Consider the following 22653-nt stretch of genomic DNA (forward strand, 5'->3'; position numbering starts at 1 on the left):
GCAAGAAACCATAACTTTAATGTGGCTCGGAACAAACATTTTTGACACCCCCGCTTTAGTGCAATAAAACTGTTGTTGAACAGCATGAGAAATGACGAGGCCATCATCTTATTTTCCATGCTTACTGGTCATTTTATTACAAACTTAAAAAAGAAATCTGATACAATAAGAAACTGCAGTAGTAATGCCTCATTCCAAGAAAAGCGGCCATTACGTTTCATTGGTGAAATACTTGTTCAACATCTACAAGGTGTACATCGGATACAAAATAGGAAAAAAATAAAAAATACACTCCGAAAAAGGAAACCGCTATTTGTACATCTTTCCCATTCTACATTTAAATGTCACGTAGAAAATAAACTTTTGGAACCGTGAAATGTTCCAAAGTGCAAATGAAAACAATTTAAGCAAAAGGTCAGAATAGAAAAAAATCCCATTTCTCTTCAACCCTGATTGTAAGATGGCCTGCACATTCGTAGTTTGGGGTGCATTTTAAACGGCCTATTTTGAGCACGCGATGCAGTCCTTCAAATATGTGGACGCGTACCTTATTTGGAGTCCTTTTAAGCGCAATAAAATATTCAGCTTTTCTCGGTTGGGCTCGTGCAGGCCATCTCAACCCGGGCTGCCTAAGAGTAGAACATTCATTACCTTCATCTGTCCTATTAGAAGAGACCAAAATACCGCCACGCTATTCCGGGAGACGAGAGGTAGAAACCCATTGCGGGGTCTTTTCCATCATGGCCTTACATTGCACTTGACAGGGGGCGGGATCAGCATAAATAAAGGAGTTTGGGATATGGCTATATCATGAAGACAGAATGCTTCAATGAATAGAAATAAAAAGGGAGCCATTTTTTAGAAGTAGCTCCGTCTCAATTCACCGGCTGCCATTGACGGGAAGTCAAAACGACACTTAAGTTTGTCTGTGAAAGAATTTTCAGTTATTTGTAAACGTTTAGCTCGCCAAATCTCAAACGCTCTTCTACAAGCTACAATACACATTCAATACTGGACTCTGTACATAATTGAAATACTTGTATTTATTTATCTCAGTTTGCATATATTCAGGTTAATTTCTGCAAAAATAACTTCAGCATGTAAGAAACTAAACAAATAATCTGAACATGACTTCATATATACACATCATAGTTAGCAAAAACAAAAATATAGAGAATACGTTTTTTTTTTTTAAATTACAGAACCAAAATTTACGTCCCTCCACATTCTTAAAGAGGGCGAAAGGACGAGAGAAAAAAAAAACAGTTAAGGGTCCTCGGGTACAAAACACGATTACATATCTTGGTCTAGAAAAACATTGAATGGACACAACGGACTTCATTTCCACAATTTCAATAAGTTTTGACTTTAAATGACAGTCGAATACAACCAAAAAAAAAAAAAACAGTGGATGCTAAATCCTGTCAAACAGGAAAACTGGAGCTGGGCTTGATAAAGTGCTGGTTATGACCTTTTTTGTCATACCAAAGCCATTAAACTGGAGGGTTAGCTTAAAACAGCAAAGAAATCCCGCCATCAATAAAGAACATTCATCGATGTCCACTTGACAAGCAGAAGACGAGAAGCAACTTCACCTTTTTACCGCTTTCCCTCTGCAGAATAGCGTTGGCCTTTCGCTTCAATACCATTTAAGCTCGGCAGCAACGTGTTCTGGGTTTTAAAAAAATCTCACCCTCAAAGTCAATACACGCCGGACGCCATCGAGTCAACGCGTGCGCGCCCTCTCGCTGCCTTTTATTCTTTTTTTTTTTTTCCGCGCGAGAGGGAAAAAGCACCACATCCTTAAAAGTGGCGCCCAACCATTTATAGGAATCGCCGCCCATCCCCCAACCGCGCATCGCAGCCCGTTCACCTTCACACGCCGATGACCGGAAACGCGCTCGCGTGCGTTTTAGCCGTGTGCCGATTATATAAAGTCGAGATGTATGAACGCGGCGGGGTTGGCACGTGAGCGTCGACTTGTTAAGATGCAGAGCTTCTTTTGCCCGGCGGACGTTTCCTCGACCTTCTCCGCTGCCATTTCCCCTGACGGATGAATTACATTCTTCTATTGGCTCGCTTGGCCTTCCATGAATCCCCCCGCCAACCCCACCCCAAAAAAGTGAAAGTGTTCGTACGATAAATAAAGGAACCGACGTTGGCCCACGGAAAGCTGGAACATCTTGCGGAGCAAAGTGCAATACTTGATAGGTCCAAAAGTGTCCACTAGATTACTCGTCGATGACTGAATAACATCGGGGATGATTCATTCAAACAAGACGTGATGACAAAAGCAACTCATTCGAAATGGATTAGACATCGATTGCCGTCAATGGCAGCGAATGACTTAAAGCCTGAACTACCTACTTAATAGACGCGCAGTGTATACTTGACTGTTTTAATTTAGTGTAAAAGAGACATAGAAAAAAAAAGAAAATGAACCATTGGGAATTTAATTCCGAGTTAATGCTTTAACTCGGATAATTCCGCACTAAATTGAAGAAAACTCATCGTTTCTACAGAGCCAAAATTTAAAGTGGTATCTATTGATGCCAAAGTTAATCCCAGAGTTAAGTTTTAACTCGGATAATACCGTCCTAAATTGAAATTTGAAGAAAAGTCATCATTTCAATGGAGACTAAGTTTAAAAGGGGAAGAAAATGTTTTTTTAACTACTGATAGCCAAATTAATTCCAGAGTTAAAGCTTTAATTCAGAGATTGCGGACTAGATTGAAAATGGAAGAAAACTCAATGTTTCGACTGATGCCAAAATTTAAAGTGGAAGAAAATGAATTGTTCTACTGAGACAAAATTTAAAGTTCAAGAAAATGAATCGTTTCAACTGATGCCAAAATGAATCAAAGAGTTAAAGCTTTAACACCACCATCTTTGTTGTCTGTTTTTAAGCACAAAAATTTGAAGAATACCAAGCATTACTACTGTTGTCAAATTTAAACTTTTAAGTTATGCATTAAGTTATTTTTTTATGGGTGGGGCATTCGACACAAAATCTAAATCAATTGCTACCACAGATGTCAAAGTTAAAACTTCCATCTCCAAGTTTTAACTCTAACCACATCAATATCCTTTTCCGTTTTTATGTTCTCATTAAAATTTCACACAAAAATTTAAATGACCGATCGCCGCTAACCCCTCTCACTGCAAACGGATTGGACTTCTATCTCTGTCAGCGGGATTGAATTAGTTTAGAGGGTTGTATGGTCAAATTTCTTGGGTTAAGTTATGCATTTGAATGGAAGTAATAGCTTGCATTACTCTTGGGATAGTTTAGTTTTTTTGGGGGGGGAAAGATGAATCTATCCAGGCCAGTTGTTGAAAAATGAAGGCTTAGTTGGCCAAAACGACAGGCTGGAAGGACTGGCTGGGATATTGCAGGTTGTAACTCCCTAAACCGTCCACAAATTGCGGTTTCTCCATGTAGGAGATCTCGCCGTTGGCGCCCACCATGCCCAGACTCTGGGACGGCGGAGGGATGGCGAAAGGGTCAAAGGACGGTTGGAATCGGCCGGCGTGAGCTTGCGGAGGGTCGGCGTCGAAGTAACGGGGGCTCTGGGATCCTGGGTAGACAAACTCTTTGGCGTTGGGGGAGAGTTGGCTGGGAACGGGGGCCGTCAGCGAGTGCATGGACAGAGAGAGCGACTTGTGCTTCAGCATATCCGGAGCCAAAATGGCGGTGGGGGAGCGGGTGAGCATCCTCTGGACGGGTGGGACTCCCACCGCCGCGCCCGCCGACCCACCCGCGCCGCATTTCTTCATTTTGGTGGATCCGAACTTGGTGGCGGCGAAAGCGGCGGTGGTGAAGGTGATGGGTTGGGGGCGGGCGCCGGATGGCTGGGCGCCCGGGTAAGGCGGGGAAGGGGCGGACGCGTCGGAGGGGTGAGCGGCCGGCTCGGCCGGCGAGCCGGAGGGAGGGTAGTTGAAAAGAGGGGGTCCGGGGTGAGGCGGCGTGGGGGATGGGGACAGCTGGCTCCCGATGGGAACGAACACCTGAGCGTCCGGATTGAAGCAAAGGCTCTTGGCTTCTTCCGACTCGGCGTCTCCTTTAACCTCTCTGGCGGGCCCCTCGGCTCGCTCGCCGTCGCGGCCCGGGCCCGGCGGGTCTTCCAGGTAAAGCACCTTCACCGCCCCCTTCTCTCCAATCTGATAGGACACCTCATAAGGGTCGATCCACACGCTGAGTTCGGCAGGGACATTGGCACGCACCTCCTCCGTGTCCAAGCCGCTCCTTTTGGCGGCCAGTTCTACAACGGGGTCCCTGGGGGCTCCCAGGTGCAGGCAGCGGAACGCCGAGCCTCGAAGCGGGGCCTCGGGGTACCAGTGACCCTCGAAGCGAGACACCAGGATCCGCTCCAGCTCCTCCCCGAAGAGGTCGGCTCGGCGCCGAGGTAGCTTATTGTACAAATAGGACACGATGAAGTTGAGGGCGACCTTGACCTCCAGATGCATGACCGCGACGGGTTGCGGCGGCGCTCCGCCGAGAGGAAGAGGCGAGCTTGGCTTGAATTTGAGCCGATGCGGAGCGGAATGTTCCTGGCTAGCTTCTGCTTTACGGTACGCCGTGGGATTTTAGAGGCGGCATACTGAAAGGCACCTTGAAAGGAGGGATGGCAGGGTTGCTTGTCAGTGTCTTGGGTCAAGCTGGTTCTGTGAAAATGGTAGAAAAGGTAGAATACAGCTATTACGAAATGTACATAGACACCAAATGTGTTTCAGGCCTATTGGCCGTCCATGTTGTTCAATCTATTCAGACATTTGTTTTTATTTGCACTACGCGCTAATCATGTTTGCTTTTCTCTAAAGTAGGTAGCAGGTGTCAAACTCAAGGCCCGGGGGCCAAATCAGGCCCTGCATTTCATTTCCTTTGGCACGCAAAAGTAAATTAAATTGCTTCATGTTTCTTGTTAAATAAAAACTGATACAATTTATCTGATCCTTGAAAGATTGAATAGTTACTCTTTTAAAAATAAATAAATAAATGAAAAAATACTGGTTTTGTTAAATTAAAATGACAAAATGTTTCGTCACATTTTTTATGACTCAAGAAAATCTCATTTCATTTTCTGAACCGCTTTATCCTCATTAGGATCGCGGGGGGTGCTGGAGCCAATCCCAGTTGACGAGGCGGGGGACACCCTGAATCGGTGGCCAGCCAATCACAGGGCACAAGGAGACAAACAACCATTTACGCTCACACTCAGTGTCCAATCAGCCTAACAAGCATGTCTTTGGAATGTACCAGAGTACCCAGACAAAACCCACACAGGCCCAGGGAGAACATACAAACTCCACACAGGTGGACCGACCTGGATTTGAACCCAGGTCCACCACTGTGAGGCTGCCCTACTCAAGAAAATCGAAAAAAAGATGACTAAAAATGAAAAACTGAATATTTACTCTCCCTTTTTAAATCACATATCAAAAGATTAAAAACAAACATTTACTCCTTGTCCTCTTTCATAAAAAAATGGTAATAAAAGAAAGAAAAATATACATATACACAAAGAATGTGTCCTAATACAAGTTCCAAAATAGAGGACTTAGACCATTTTTACCCTAACAATGTGTTTCAAATGATTCATCCACTATCAAAATAGTTTTAGATTGGCTAATCAATTAGTTGATTCATCAAATATTTAAGGGTTCGTATGGTTTCCTCTCAGAGATGTTTCATCGCCATCGACGGCAATTCACATCCAATTCAATTTGACTTGGAGGGCTGGCAGCAATCTATCAGTATCCAATAAGTTAAAACATTTTAACAAGGTGATTAAATTCAAGGCTTTAAGACCCCACATAAACCCTGAAAACTACAGCCGCCTTTAAAAATTGATTTTATTTATACATATGTTTAAATCAGTTTTAGTTTTACTGACATGATTCCCAAATCTGGTATCATTTCATTTTTTTGTGTTTGCAATGACATGCAGGTGTTTATACGTTGTTGGTGTTATAACTTGCCTTAAAATTTGACCCCTCTAATGTACTGCATACGCATGTTAATGATGAATTACAGTAAATTGATTCTTAATACACAACATTAATGTCTAAACAACACGGTTAAGTGGTTATTTTGACATGCAAGATTACAGAAGCAAAACACGCGAGAGGAACACGACGTCTGTCAAATTCAACATTCACAAAGAGGAATTCACCATTTCATATTTAGCTTTTATAACAGCACAGGATGTACTGATGAACGTGACAGATGTGATGTGGGCCGCATAAATCCTTCATAATCTGAATCTGATCCCATCAAGCTCCTCCTTCTTAAAGCTCGAGTCCATTCAGCCCCAGCACTAAATCAACATCAGATTAAAAATGAAAAACCAGCATCACAAGATTGGCATCCAAGACCAATGTGTAAAATGGCAGATGGCCGATTGCAGAACACCAATTCCCAGCATGCAGTGCACACAATCCTACCCGCTCCCATCCACAAAAACAATCCCCCTCCCATCAACTTCCCCGGCCAGATGGGAATCCTTCATCTTTCAAAGACGAATCTGATTAAAAGAAGATTGTGCTTTCGTAAAGGATAAAGCCGCACATTTGCTACATTGGAATAGTTCGACGCCAGCACTACATTTAGACTTCCACGTGCAAATAAGGTGACATTGAGAGGATAAAGGTGGGGATTTGTTGGGATGGCGGATTTGGGGACTTTAAATGACTTTACCATTACCTGAAATAAAAATAAAATACACTTTAAAAAAAGGGCAGTCACAGCAATGACTAATATTTGAAGAAAACATTCATGCATTGATTATTCAATGGACTCAATGCTTCATTTGATGCAAAAAAAAAACAGAAATTCTTGTCCTTTTAATAGAAACAAAAATACAGTAACACTGCTGTTGTTATTGTTTTTCTTTCCTATTTTTTTTTACAGCTTGAATGCTGCAGGCCGAGCAGCAAATCAGGATGCACAGTCACATTGTTTACATGGCGCTTCAAATGCTTTCCACTGAGCTGTAAAATCTCAGTTTACATGACTATTCAGTGTATATAATCCAATGTGATTTCAACCACAACCAGGCAACCATTTGAATGGAAATTATTACAATCAACACATTCCCATCAGATCATTAAAATACATTTTCATTCCTCAAAACAATAATACCGAGTATGGACTGCTGTGGTTTAACTGATTGCACGCCATTGACGGCGCCAGACGTCCAATCTGATTGGCCAGTTGTCCCAGTCAAAATGGGTTGGACGTCCAGCGCCGTCAATCGCCCCGAAAAGCCTGTCCTCCCATTTTGAAGGAATTGCACAAACATGTTTATTGTTTGGAGTGTATTCTGTAGTTTTCAAGGGAATTTAACTGCACTGCATCATAAGGAGGGCCGTGTTTCATATTTTTAATCATGTGTTAAAAACCAAAACAGAAGCACCGCTCAGCATAATGCAGTGCAGCTCCTAACAACCACAAAATCCAAGCACGATTATTAAACACAAAATTAAATTTATTCCTTATTAACATACCCCATCAAACATTATAGTGATTCTATTTGCCGGCCAAAGCCATAAGTCACACAAAAATAATAAAAACGATCTGTAATGCTGAAATAGTATAATAATTTGGGCTGATACGACTCACCTTCCCCTGTTTGGCGTCGACCTTTAATGTGATTGCGGGGAATCGTTCCCGATTTTTAAAGCTTTGCGTCCATGAAGAGAACGTGAGACGTCGAAATGTTTCACCTTGGCATTTTAATTCTTTTAAATCGCTTGTCCGGTTTCCAGCTGACAGTTGGTGGTGCGTTCAGAGGAAAACTTTACGGTAGGACAACCCGACGTATTTATACACAGTGACTCGCCCACACCCACGTGACACCTGGAACTATTTTCTCTCGATTTTAATGTTTTTTCATGTTATCATAGAAAAAAATATTTGTAAATTGTTATGTTTTTTAAAATCTACATCAATACCGATTATAACTCATAAATAGGAAAAATGAGGGCCTGTTAACGATCAAGTAAAACAAACAATTTCACGTTTTCAAAACGCGCAATGATATTTTACAAAAAATATCCGTGATAAGTAAATATTACTGTTTTCTTTTTAAACAACAGTTTCAAAAGCGAACCCTAGACTATATCGCGGATGGATATTTGTAGTTTTTTACGGCGCTGACAGCCGGCTAAAAATACAAGTGGTGATGGCAACAGAGTGCCTATTGGCTGAGAAGGAGGCGGGTCCACCAATTATTGGGCTCTGTTATCCAATCAGAACAGCGAAGGAGACATGCCTTTTAAACCAAGGCTTGTGGGAAATGCTGTTCTTAGAAATAGATAATGACGTGATCATTAGGACTTTTCTCTTTTGACATTTCGCAGTATACTACTTTGAACATTTTCCCTTTTTCTTTATATTGAATGGGATTAGCTAAATGTATATGACATGAGTTGTTGGATTTCTTTTATTCAATCAAAATGAAACGTATGCACAAAACAGTTCTGCTTGATGTTTTAAAATGTTTAATTTGCTGAAATTTGTTAATTTTTAATGAAACTAATTAATAGTAGGTCAAATTTTACAAAGATATTTCATCCCATTGGACGTGAATGCAAAAAAACCCTTTAAAACTCTTTTAAAAAACAGCTTTCAGAACAGTTTAGTATTTACATGACGGGTCCGATTTTGCGTGACGTCATTTTGCGCGACGGTCCCTCTTGTGAAACAAAATGGCGTCCTACTGTTTCACCGTTACTCGGTTGCGGGTAAGAAAACGTCACATAGCTTTTCCAGATATTTGAACCATTTTTCTGAATTCAAAATATCTAAAAAAGAAAGATGATGTCTGAGAGTCTGGTCCACTATTGATTGATATCAGAGTGGAAAAGAACTGTGTGTAATGAATCGTTGTTCGCCGGGTCACAGCGTCCCTGTGACGCAAAAAACTGTTTATCTGCGTCTCGTGTAATGTAAACAAATACAAATTTACAATATGCTATCAAATCAGACAAACAACAATGATAAATTCACTTGTAATCTGGCTTCACCCTTGCAAGGTGACACCAAGGTTAACCGAGCATGTAAAAATAACACTTAGGCAGCTTTTTGGTAAGGGTGACGCATTGTCATAAGGCGCATGACTTGCATCACGTATTGATAATTAAGCTATTTTGTCATATAAAGTAAAACTAAACTGTATCTAATTGCCGTTTTGTAAGGTATTGTCTACTGACTAGGTCGTTGAAGACTTTAATAAAAACAATCCATTTGTGTTACTCTATTTATTGTCTTCATAAAGTGTCTTCAATACAAAATTCAATTACAAAACAGAAATACAATTAATGAGGATAAACAAATACAAACAAGCATTTATACATTATTATTATGAGGAATGAAGGCAAAGAGTAATTAGATTACTGCTTTATTCCTTTTTTAATTCAATTCCTGTTCAAGAAAATGTTCACATTTTACTGTTATAGCACTGATTTCAAACAGCAATAATCGATAAAATATTTTATTATGGAATATAATTGTGTATGTCAGTTTCATCCGTGTCCTCAGATTTGGCGGCTAAAATTTTGAACTTTAAACTTGTTTTATAGGGCATGTCTTGATTTGATTTATAACTTTTCCATCCACTCTTGCTTTGAAGATTTACTTGCTCCCTTTTTTTGATTTATTATATATAGTATCAGCAATGTGTGATGACCGTGGGATAAAGGCTACATTGTTTCCTGGAGTCTGACTTTGTTTTTTTTCTGTCTCAGCAGGCCCTTGGAACTGGCGCAAGGCGAGTTCATGTCTCGGCTGCCCTCAGTGCCCAGGCCAAAGTGGCAATGAGCCGCTTTGAGCCTGGTTCCAGCATTAACTATGAGCAGTTGCACCAGAAAATTAACATTGTGCGTAAAAGGTCAGTTCCGTAGTGGCCAAATATACATTTTACTACAAGGTATTAACATTCCCATTCCCTCTACCAGACTTAACAGACCTCTCACTCTGTCTGAGAAGATTGTGTACGGTCATCTGGATGATCCAGCAGGCCAAGAGATCGAGCGCGGTCGAACTTACCTGCGCCTGCGACCGGACCGTGTGGCTATGCAGGATGCTACAGCTCAAATGGCCATGCTTCAGTTCATCAGCAGTGGTCTTCCTCAGGTGGCAGTACCGTCCACAATCCACTGTGATCATCTGATTGAGGCTCAGATCGGAGGGGCTCAGGACCTGCAAAGGGCTAAGGTGGGAACAAATGCACAAAGGAGAATTCACATTTTAAGCAGCTTTTGAGATTTTTGTCTGTAACCTACCTAGTCCCCATTGTGTATTTGAATTAAACAGCATAAACTATGATTTTATTTTTCAACCACTACAGGCACTACACACTAATTTATTGGCTGCCATTGACTAGCGCTAGAAAGCCAGCTCATTTTGAATTGATTGGCTGTCTAGTACCTTCTATGCAATGCAATGAGTTCATTTATGTGAGAAAGGCATACTCTAGTCTAGAGTGTTACTTAGAGTTCTAGCCAGTGTTTATTTCTGTATTTATTCATTTTAGTTGTATTACCGTATTTTCCGCACTGTACTACTACTACTACTACTATTACTACTATGACTACTACTACTACCATTACTGCTACTACTATTGCTACTTCTGCTACTACTATTGCTACTACTACTACCACTACTACTACTATTGCTACTACTGCTACTACTATTGCTACTACTGCTACTACTATTGCTACTATGTACTACTACTACTATTACTACCACTACTACTACTACCACTACTACTACTACTCCTACTATTACTAATACTCCTCCTCCTACTATTACTCCTCCTCCTCGTCCTCCTCCTCCTCCTACTACTACTAATACTCCTACAGCTCGATCTAGTGTATCAATAACACAACCCACTACTACTACTACTGCAGCTTCATTTAGTGGATATATATATAACACAATCTCCTACTACTTCAACTACCATCCCCACCAGTACCACCACTATTACTATTGCTACTACTGCTACTACTATTGCTACTATGTACTACTACTACTATTGCTACTATGTACTACTACTATTACTACTACTACCACTACTACCACTACTACTACTACTAATACTAATACTACTACAGCTCCATCTAGTGTATCTATACTACTACTATATGTAACATATATTTATAAATGTATTTATAATGTTTAAAAAATCAATAATTTAAAAAAAACATGAATAATTTCTAATACTTTCTATGCAATGCAATGAGTTCATTTATGTGAGAAAGGCATATTCTAGTCTAGAGTGTTACTTAGAGTTCTAGCCAGTGTTTATTTCTGTATTTATTCATTTTAGTTTTATTACCGTATTTTCCGCACTATACTACTACTATTACTACTATGACTACTACTACTACCACTACTGCTACTACTATTGCTACTACTGCTACTACTATTGCTACTACTACTACTACTATTGCTACTATGTACTACTACTACTACCACTACTATTGCTACTATGTACTACTACTACTATTAGTACCACTACTACTACTACCACTACTACTACTCCTACTATTACTAATACTCCTCCTCCTACTACTCCTACTATTACTCCTCCTCCTCCTTCTACTACTACTACTACTACTACTACTAATAATACTCCTACAGCTCGATCTAGTGTATCAATAACACAACCCACTACTACTACTACTACTACTGCAGCTTCATTTAGTGGATATATATAACACAATCTACTACTACTTCAACTACCATCCCCACCAGTACCACCACTATTACTATTGCTACTACTGCTACTACTATTGCTACTATGTACTACTACTACTACTATTGCTACTATGTACTACTACTACTATTGCTACTATGTACTACTACTATTACTACTACTACCACTACTACCACTACTACTATTACTAATACTACTACAGCTCCATCTAGTGTATCTATACTACTACTATATGTAACATATATTTATAAATGTATTTATAATGTTTAAAAAATCAATAATTTAAAAAATACATGAATAATTTCTAATACTTTATCTTTATTCATTTATTAATTACTATTTCTTAATTTGCACTTGCAGCATGAAGGGTTAAATGTCTCGAGCGTCAACATTTGAATTGCTGTCCACTGTAGTGACCACTGTCTCTAAAAGCCCCAATTAATCCCTTACAATCAAATTCACAGGAAATGAATGAGGAAGTATATAATTTCCTTGCAAGTGCTGGTGCCAAATACGGAGTTGGCTTCTGGAAACCTGGATCAGGGATCATCCATCAGGTACAAAACACAGAAGATGCCATTTCCTATTGATGTCAATGGTTATATACCAGAGATTTCCCTGGCTCAGATGTGATGACGAATTCGGAAATGTCCCGTGCCTTGCACAGATCATTTTGGAGAATTACGCGTACCCTGGGGTGATGCTGATTGGTACAGACTCACATACTCCAAATGGTGGTGGTTTAGGTAGTATCTGTATTGGAGTGGGTGGAGCTGATGCTGTGGATGTCATGGCTGGAATACCTTGGGAACTCAAATGCCCCAAGGTAAGTTATCCCCTTTATTTTGTTCCCTACTTGGTTCTCGTCATGATTTTCAATATATACATCTCTACTTATGTGTATTCTTAAACAGTATTTTTTTATTCTTTCAGGTGATTGGAGTAAAGCTGACAGGCTCGCTTTCTGGTTGGACGTCTCCAAAGGATGTTATTCTGAAGGTGGCTGGAATATTAACTGTAAAAGGTGGCACAGGTGCCATTGTAGAGTATCATGGACCTGGAGTTGACTCAATTTCTTGTACAGGTATTGAGGCTGTATGGGATTAAATTGTGCTTTTTTAAATTTTTTATTGTTTTTAATTTCTGTGGTCTCTTAACCTATTTAGGAATGGCCACCATCTGCAACATGGGTGCCGAAATCGGAGCTACTACATCTGTTTTCCCCTACAACCATCGCATGAAGACTTATCTTGAAAAAACGGGTCGCGCAGGTGATCCGTTTCCTTTTTTTCCGACATTTAATCAGTATCTATTAATACATACATATCCACAATATATGACTCACTCTCGTCTTTTTCCACTCCTATAGAGATTGCTTCCCTAGCGGAAGAATTCAAAAGTGACTTGGTTCCTGATAAAGGTTGTGAATATGACCAGGACATCGAGATTAATCTTAGTGAGGTGCATATTTGCTTCAAATTGTTTACTAGTATACTTATATGTGAATCGAAACAGTGAAAGCAATGTTGTTTCAAAGAAACGCTTTGATCATTTTCAAATCCTCCAATTTAATGGCGGTCTCTCGTTGTTTGTTAAAATTAGATGATTTTTCCACTGGCCTTTCAGTTGTATTCTCTCACATGTTCCGCCTCGGTGTCAATTCTGTATTGTTTGTCAGAAATTCTGGCCCTTTGTTTAGTTGCAAACATGCCCACGTTGTAGTTGTCAGTCTTTATTCATTGTTTCACCCTCCTAACAGTTGAAGCCACACATCAACGGGCCTTTCACCCCCGACTTAGCCCACCCCGTGTCTGACATTGGTGAGATTGCTCAGAAGAGTGGCTGGCCCCTGGAGGTTAAAGTTGGTAAGTTTTTTTTTTAATTGTGTTGCTTTGTCTAGTGAAATAAGATATTTCTTTTTCTTGCCACCAACTGTGTTATTGACCACCGATTACATTACTGCTGATTCAGGACGTTAAGGGTTCTCCTTTTTCAGCTCTCGCTGCAGTTAAATTGTTTAGTCAAATTATTGGCGACGCATAACAGTATCTGCACCAGTTCAATCATGATGATAATAGTATTCGAAAGTAGAAAATGCAATTTCTGGTGGAATTGCGTGGGGATGCTTTGCTCTTGGCATTTTCAATGGAAGTCAATTAAATTGTTTTGAGTCATTCAGGGGTTACATGATAATTTCCCATTGGTTTTGTCAGGTCTGATTAAAAAAGAAAAAACAAATGGGGTGAATGGAAACAATTTTGAGATTGTTGAATATGCCTTTGGAAATGAATTGGCCCCGTTGAAAATCTATGGGGATTTTTCTGGGATTACATTTTGGCGGAATTGTACATTTTTGCGAAAACTAACGTTCAGTTTTTCTTCTTTTTTTGCTACTGTCACAATGAAATTTCCCGAATACGGGATGAATAAAAGTTATCCAATCCAATCCAAATAATTTTTTTAGCCGAGGGGGTAGGATTTTTTTTGCGTTAATTATGTAAGTCAGACAAAAACTGTAGCAAAAGTAGCATTTATTTATTTGTATTCTATTTATTTATGTCTAAAATGTATTTTTCCTGTGTCTGTATTCTCATCCTCTTTCTACTGTGACAATTAAATTTCCCAAATACGGGATGAATAAAGTTATCTAATCTAATTATGATTACCTCTGAGTATGTAGTTAAAGCGGGATCAAAGTATATGTATTGAGCCTTATGGTCTTCTAAGATGAAACATGATCATTCTCTAGGTCTGATTGGTAGCTGCACAAACTCCAGCTATGAGGACATGGGCAGAGCTGCTTCTCTCGCTAAGCAGGCCTTGGATAAAGGCATGAAGTGCAAGGCCCAGTTCACTGTAACCCCTGGTTCAGAACAGATTCGTGCCACCATTGAGAGGGACGGATATGTGAGTCAACTCATAATCGCGTAAAACGTACAGTGCAGTATATATTTCATTTCTAAATGGATGTACTTAAATGTATTGACACCAAGTTAGTTTGTGCACATTTGATGAAATGGGAAAATAATCTCTTTAAGTTGATATTGTAATGTCTCATCCAGGCCAAGATCCTGAGTGATGTTGGAGGGATTGTACTAGCCAATGCATGTGGACCTTGCATTGGACAGTGGGATAGGTATGAACGAGAAAGTCTGGTTCACTGACTAGAATAATGTAAAAATGAGTAAATCTCTTGATAATGAAATATTGTTTGCAGTACTTAAAATTGGAACATGCAATGCGACATACAGTAGTACCTCGAGATACGAGTTTAATTCGTTCCGGGACTGAGCTCGTCTGACGATTTACTCGTAACTCAAATGAAAGTTTCCCATAGAAATAAACTAAAAACAAATTAATTTGTTCCAACCCTCTGAAAAAACACCCAAAACAGGATATTGGATTGGAAAAACATTTGTATTTGTTCTAATTCGCCATCTGTTCAGAAAGTAAGAAATAACTAGTGGTTTAATAGTACTAAAATGTATTTAATGGTACTAAAATTAGACAGATTTCGCGGAAGGGAGCGAGAGAGTGACAGAGAGGGGGGATAGGGGGTGGACTTTTTGCACGGCAACACGCTCGTAACATAACATAAACAAATTTAAATGAACTTGGATTACGATGCAGACACACACAAAAATAAGTTTAATCTAAACTCACACTAAACGTAATTCTAATTTTGTTTTAAATTTTGATACCTTTCTTCTCCCGGGTTGGCTCTATTTGCCCCGCCTCCACCCTGACTTTCAGATGCAACCTATCGAGGGTTGTTTGCTTTTGTATTCCCTTCAAAATATTCCCAAAATGATGCACACAAATGTCGTCACAATAGGATAAAGCACGACCACTTGGCAACGAGAAGTATTATATACGCCATTCACACTGACAAAAAACGTGCAAAAAAATGCAACGCTCCGCCCAGTGCTCGTAGAGACATTACACGAGGGAGTTACGACCAGAAAGATAGTGGCCATGATGTTCTTATGAGCAGCCTCTCTCGTCCGCTGTATGCTAATATATCAAAATGTATCTCGTATCTCAAGATAAATATTTGCCCGAAATTTTCCCCGTATCTCAAATTGCTCGTATGTCAGGGCACTCGTATGTCAAGGTACCACGGTACCTTGCTTTCTAAAGCATGACCACAAATACACAGTTAAAGAAGTTCTGGATGCCAAATACAAAGTGCTTCATAGTAACATGCTTTGTGCATTCACTATCAACAGGAAGGATGTGAAAAAAGGAGAAAAGAACACAATTGTCACATCCTTTAACAGGAATTTTACCGCTCGAAATGACGCTAACCCAGCCACTCATGCTTTTGTCACCTCTCCTGAGGTAAGCATTCTTGTTGCCTGAATGTCATAACCAATAATCTGCTGTAATATAATTTCCTTGTAGTGGGGGAAAACGGTTACTGTGATTTATCCATCCATCTTCCATACCGCGTATCCTCACAAGGGTTGCAGGGGGGTGCTGGAGCTTATCCCAGCCAACCAGTGTGATTTAGTGTTATTTAAATGCTTCTTATGGAACCGATCATAGATTGTCACTGCCTTGGCTCTCGCTGGTACCCTCAACTTTAACCCGGAGACGGATTACTTGACTGCTCCTAATGGTGAGAAATTTAAACTGGAACCCCCCACTGGTGATGAGCTCCCCTCAAGAGACTTTGACCCTGGTCAAGACACCTACCAGCACCCACCTGCTGAGGGAAGCTCAGTTGAGGTTAGCTCCGTCAATTTTTATACCTTTTTAATACCAATCCAGAAGCCTCTCCCTGCAGTCACTATGCGATACTAATGAACTAATTGGCTGCCACAGACTGCAATACACGTCCAATTAAGTGACCCTTTTACTTCTCCTGCTGTGAATTATAACGGGTTTATCACTGGTAGACGTCCAATTCATTTGAATTGGGAGTGTGGCAGCAATTGCAATAGGGAAAAACAAATGAGACTTTTTGCACGGCAACGCACTCGTAACATAACATAAACAAATATAAATAAACTTGGATTATGATTGACACACTCAAAAATACATGTAATCTAACTTTACACTAAACTTAATTCTAAATTTGTTTTAAATTTTGATACCTTTCTTCTCCCGGGTTGGCTCTATTTGCCCCGCCTCCACCCTGACTTTCAGATGCAACCTATCGAGGGTTGTTTGCTTTTGTCTTACCTTCAAAATATTCAGAAAATGATGCACACAAATGTCCTCACAATAGGATAACGCACGACCACTTGCCAACGAGAATTAGTATATACTTCTCGCATATTAGCGAACAAGCTCCACCATTCACACTGTCTAACGGGAAAAAAAACACTGAAAAAATGCAACGCTCCGCCCAGTGCTCGTAGAAACATTACACCGTGTGCGGTCGATTGGTCGCCGGTCTTTTGGTCGCCGGTCTTTTGGTCGCTGTCTCATATTTTATGTCTTTATGTCAGGTGGACGTAAACCCCTCCAGCAACCGTCTTCAGCTACTAGAGCCCTTCGACAAGTGGCATGGAAGAGACCTGGACGAAATGAAAGTCCTCATAAAGGTAGGAGGAAACAATCACAGTAGGTTTATTTCTTTAAAACAATTTATATTTTGGCCTAGGTAGAGTAGACAAAAAATGAGGGGAAAAGGGTACTTTCAGGAATTCAAAGGATACTGCACAAATGATAAATCTTATCTCCTTATACACTCTTCTCTACTTTAATCTTCCAGGTGAAGGGAAAATGCACCACTGATCACATCAGTGCCGCTGGGCCCTGGCTGAAATTCCGTGGTCACCTTGACAACATCTCTAACAACATGCTGATCGGTGCCGTTAACATAGAAAATGACGCAGTCAACAAATTGAAGAACCTTCTTACCGGAGAGTATGATGGCGTGCCGGATGTGGCTCGTCACTACAAGGTGAACCTAAAGTTCTAACATATGATATTGTTGATTGAAATGCAGTAAAACCACAGTTTATCCCAATATACAGTGGCACCTCTACTTACGAATGCTTCAACTTACCAATTTTTCAGGTTACGAAATGCTCTGATATGTAAATCATCGTTCCAAGATACAATAAACTGTCAAAGTTACAAAACATCAAAAGTGGTATTAGCATTTAAATATAACAAGAACGCATGCTGATTTCATGTTTGAACTGAGGTGCTTTTTTCTCGGTTTTTGCACACATTTTATACAAAATTGGTATACTTTTATCATTTTTTAAAGGTTTTATAGTGGCTACTATTAAAGTTTGTGGAGAGAATTATTCTAATTCATTGTAAAATGCCGCTCTACTTACAAAAAAAAATCCAAGTTACGAAACAAGCTCTGTAACCAATTAATTTCGTAAGTAGAGGTACCACTGTATAGGTAATAGCTCTTATTTATGTCTTGATCCTTGGTTTCGACTGTCATTGTTCATAATCCAAACTCTGCGGTGTTCACGACCAAGTTTGACGAGACCCACCTTTCATTGAGGCTTGCTTTTGTGTTAGGTGTGCATTTCAATTCCGAGAATAGCAAATATGGTTAAGCGTTCCTTATAATCGACCCAAACTTGGCAAGTGTAAAGAAGTATTTTAATCCCAAACGTAGGCAAGTGGAATCAACTGGGTGGTGGTTGGAGATGAAAACTACGGTGAAGGCTCCAGCAGAGAGCATGCTGCCCTCGAGCCTCGACACTTGGGGGGACGTGCTATCATTGTGAAAAGCTTCGCTAGAATCCACGGTAAGTTTACAAGGGGAAAGAGGAGGGAGTTTTCTCAGCAAAGGGTAGCCAACCTCCATTCATACATTTACTACATTCTACATTAATTTTAAGGTATGTTTCTGATTCTCTTGTCTAATTATGTGTATTTCTGGTTGCATTTTTACAGAAACTAACCTGAAGAAGCAGGGCCTGCTCCCACTAACCTTTGCCAATGCTAGTGACTACGACAAAATTCGCCCTGACGACCACATTTCAATCACGGGGCTGAAATCCTTTGCCCCCGGCAATGTAAGTACCACTAATCAGCCGTGAAGATTGGGTAACAGGGTAACTGGCAGCCATTCCAATCAAAATTTATTGGCTGTCTAGCACGGTCAATACGTTCATAATTAAAATGAACAATTCCACATACCTGATTTTTTTTGCCCGATTGCGACCATCTAAAAATGAAGTGATCAGGTCCGATTTTCAATCAAGTGTTCAGATCGGGTTCATCCTTATATTAAAAATACCGTAAAACCTCTATTTCAACGGCATGCCGTTCTATTTTTCAAACTTTCCCCTGTAGTGACGTTCAATTAGAGGTGCTGTTCAATTAGAGGGTGCTGCTCTATTTTTCGACTAGCTGGTCAGAATTTTGAGAAGATGCGGTACATTTTATGGAGGAAAAGACAAACCAGGTAACATATACATATTTATTTAACAAAAGGCACAAATACAAGGCGATTAATGGTAAGTAATTACAAATTCACTGGTGAAAATCAAGTGACACGTCGCTGTTGTAGCTGTCCTCGTCATTCACATCACCTTCCGCATCAGCGTCGAGTTTCTGAGTGAGTTCACGTTCATCGTCGCCAGCATTGGCTCGCGCTTGCTGGAGAAGTTGCAAACCAGTCTGAATCGAGCCGTCTGACCTGAAACAATGGATCTGGCAATAATTAAAAAAAAAAAAAAAATCAAATCAAAAGCCTTTATTGTCATCATACACAGCTGCGTATAACGAAATTGGTGGTGCTACTCCATAAAGTGCGTTTTCCCAGTAAAAAAAACATAAATAAGTAATATAAAAATATAAAAAGTCACATCCTGGCAAGGTGACTTTTTATATTTTTATATTACTTATTTATAAAAAATAAAATATATATAAAATTGAGCCTTTGAGCCGTCGAGAGCGTTGGTCCGTCCTTGAACGACTTGATGATTAGATCCTTCGGCAGATGATCCCAAGCATCGACAATCCGTTTCAAATAAACTTCCATTGTTGGTGCCCGCATGTTGCCAAATTTGGTGTATGTCTTGACATGGGGCGTTCCAGTGGTACACGGTCGATTGGTCGCCGGTCTTTTGGTCGCCCAGAAGGTTATTGATAATTACCATTTAAATCGTCCCTAAATACAAACTGCGAATTACTATTTAGTCATACTTAATGCCCTAGTAATTATTAGGCGAAAGAAAAGCTCCAAATTTTACGGAATTTTATTGTTTTTTGTTGGAGAACTTGTTAAGACCCTGACTGACGTAGCTTCTTAAAGGGACAACGCATGTACATCCAAACTCTTATACACTCACACGTCGGCTCAGTGAAACTGCTCATGGCCATTGTTGGCTTTTATTGATGCGTAGACCGTGTTGTTTTACCTTGTTTTGTCGCCGGTCTTTTGGTCGCCCGTTGTCGCGGTCGGGGCGACCAAAAGACCGGCGACCAAAAGACGGCGACCAAAAGACGGCGACCAAAAGACCGGCGACCAATCGACCGCACACGGTGAATTAGAGGGTGCCGTTCAATTAGAGGGTGCCGTTCCATTAGAGGGTGCCGTTCCATTAGAGGTGCCCACGTTCAATTAGAGGGTGCCGTTCTATTTTTCAATTTTTCCACCAAGGTGCCATTTTATTAGAGGTGCCGTTCAAATAGAGGTGCCGCTCAAATAGAGGTTTTACGGTATGTTTAAATTCCTTGATCGGAGTGACATTGACACTCTTATGATCGAATAATCATCTGTCCCTCCTCTAGCCACTGACAGCGGTGATCAAACATAGCGACGGCAGTCAGGAGTCCATCTCCCTGAACCACACCTTCAACGAGACGCAGATTGAGTGGTTCAAAGCCGGCTCTGCCCTCAACAGGATGAAGGAGGTGCAATAGTTGGTTGAGAGAAGTGAGGGATGGTTCATTTTGGCCACAAGGGCTCATTGGGCATGGGTGAAGGAGGCAAGAAATGTAAGCATAGTGGAAGAAAAGACCTTGTGAACTCTACTGACAATGCTTAGTGGAGGCAAACTTTTAATCCTTTTTGGTAAAAAGCACATGCACACGCACAAGGTCGCTGGACAGATGAAAAGCGCACACAGTAAATTGCACGATGCAGAGTCGAACTAAATAAGTATAGGAAACTATGTGTGAGTAGCTAAGCAAAATCATTACGCTTTAAAAAAAAATTCACACAGTTTGCTTATGGCTTTAGTGCACGTGACCCTGCAGCAGTGTATTTTTGTGATTTTTTTTAAACAGAAAAAATGATTACCACTATGGAATTAGACTTAACAAGTTGCAGTAGGACTCTGACTTAAGGTTAAGTTTAATATCCTACAAATTACAATACAATCAAATAATTAACTGTAGTTATCACTATGTCAGATATTGAAAAAACATTTTCGTCAAAAAGCAGAATGTGATTTAGTCCACACTCCTTCCAGTTGTAGTTACTTTTGTTCTCTAAAATATACATGCTGCTATTGTTGGCATTAACTTGCCTTTTTGTGTATTTTGGCATTTATAAAATCTGCAATGAGGACATATTTTGTTAGCTAAATAACCAACGACATACTACGCTAATCACCTAGCATTTTCTGAACATTGCGTAACACACAATCCATTCTGAGGGTGTCCAAATGTTAGTATATATACACTTGCACTTTGATTCTGATTGATTTGTTTTTGACTGTTTATCCTTAGCAGGCGTCTAATTGCCAACAATATGATGTCGATGTTGCAGTTGATTATTTTGGACCTGATAAATCATAAAACTATTACATTTTCATATACTATTCACCAAGAAAGTAATGATTTTAGTTATCCCATGATGTGCTGTAGACTTTATCTGTTTGTCTTGTTCTTTGTAAAGCAGAGTTAATAGCTTTTCTTTTAATAAAGAAAATAAACGATGCATACATAAATACTTAAATATATTTTAGTGAAATAATGATTACTGCACTCACCATGTCCACTACTTTTTTTGACTACCGTAAATATGCGTAAGTTACTGTCTGCTAACAGTCAAGATGAAAGGATGATTATTATTCATGGATAGGATATCCAGAGATGCATAGATTTGGTTAAATACCGTATTTTCACCACTATAAGGCGCACTGCACTATAAGGCGCACCCTCAATGAATGGCACATTTTACTTTTTTTCCCCATATATAAAGCACACTGGATTATAAGGCGCCCTGTCTATTTTGGAGAAAATTTAAGATTTTTAAATGCGCGTTATAGTTGGGAACATACGGTAATAAAAATTGGATTTTGTCAATGATTGAAAGGTATAGCTCTGTGAAATTATTTTAAAATTAATTAATCAAATCAAGATACAGATGAAGTTGTATGTACTTGTCTATGAGTGATGTTAACATTCATTTTGGCAAAAAGAAGCAAATGAGGACAAATATGACTATCGTTACTCCCTAACTTTATGTTAAATCTAAACAGCTTTTGTTGTTCATGAATTTTGTGTCGTTTTATAGTGTCAAATGTTTTCAATGTTTCGAGACCCTGTATTAAAATGATCAAACTAAATCTGTTGCATTGTAAGATTTTTTTAATCAGTTGTCTTGTAATGATGAATTGTACATTATCATACCACAATTAGGATATAAATGAGAAAAGTCAAGGCTATTGTAGCTCAATATTAAACCAGTTTTGAAATGCAGTCAGCCAAATTTACCAGTGCGTGTATGTAACCATTTTAAAAATGAATGTTTTGAATTAAATTGAATTGAATGCTTTTATTGTCATCATACAAGTATAATAAGATTTAAAGCTTCACCACGCAGTGCACAAATAACAATAAACAAACACAAATCAATAAATAAGTAGGGAAGTGGATAAATAACAACAACAAACGAACAAATGAATTGTAATCAATAAATAATAATAAATTATTTTCGCACTGAATTAAATTATTTTTTTTCGGTTCCCCTTCTCATTCAAAGGAACACATCTG

At 39.6% G+C, this 22653-nt stretch overlaps 2 protein-coding genes across 3 annotated transcripts; one reads left to right on the plus strand and one right to left on the minus strand.

Moving 5' to 3' along the window:
* Positions 1-1025: 1025 nt before the first annotated feature.
* tob2 (transducer of ERBB2, 2) lies at positions 1026-7792 on the minus strand. The gene is made up of 2 exons (XM_077618969.1): positions 7623-7792; positions 1026-4666 (listed from the first exon to the last, which is right to left on the minus strand). The coding sequence occupies exon 2, from the start codon at positions 4466-4468 to the stop codon at positions 3350-3352; it is 1119 nt and encodes a 372-aa protein (XP_077475095.1). The 5' UTR covers positions 4469-4666; positions 7623-7792; the 3' UTR covers positions 1026-3349.
* Positions 7793-8674: 882 nt separating this feature from the next.
* Positions 8675-22226, plus strand: LOC144088739 (aconitate hydratase, mitochondrial-like). 2 transcript variants are annotated; one of them, XM_077619368.1, is made up of 18 exons: positions 8675-8746; positions 9752-9891; positions 9959-10217; positions 12186-12278; positions 12389-12547; positions 12655-12805; positions 12888-12992; positions 13091-13182; positions 13481-13586; positions 14471-14628; positions 14784-14857; positions 15951-16062; positions 16270-16452; positions 17178-17273; positions 17444-17635; positions 18317-18449; positions 18598-18719; positions 20443-22226. In XM_077619368.1, the coding sequence occupies exons 1-18, from the start codon at positions 8711-8713 to the stop codon at positions 20572-20574; spliced, it is 2343 nt and encodes a 780-aa protein (XP_077475494.1). In that variant the 5' UTR covers positions 8675-8710; the 3' UTR covers positions 20575-22226. The 2 variants fall into 2 exon arrangements, with proteins under 2 accessions (XP_077475494.1, XP_077475493.1); XM_077619367.1 differs by having other exon boundaries at positions 8676-8746; positions 9749-9891.
* The last annotated feature ends 427 nt before the right edge of the window (positions 22227-22653 follow it).

Source organism: Stigmatopora argus, chromosome 14, assembly GCF_051989625.1.
Source record: "Stigmatopora argus isolate UIUO_Sarg chromosome 14, RoL_Sarg_1.0, whole genome shotgun sequence".
Taxonomy (NCBI): domain Eukaryota; kingdom Metazoa; phylum Chordata; class Actinopteri; order Syngnathiformes; family Syngnathidae; genus Stigmatopora; species Stigmatopora argus.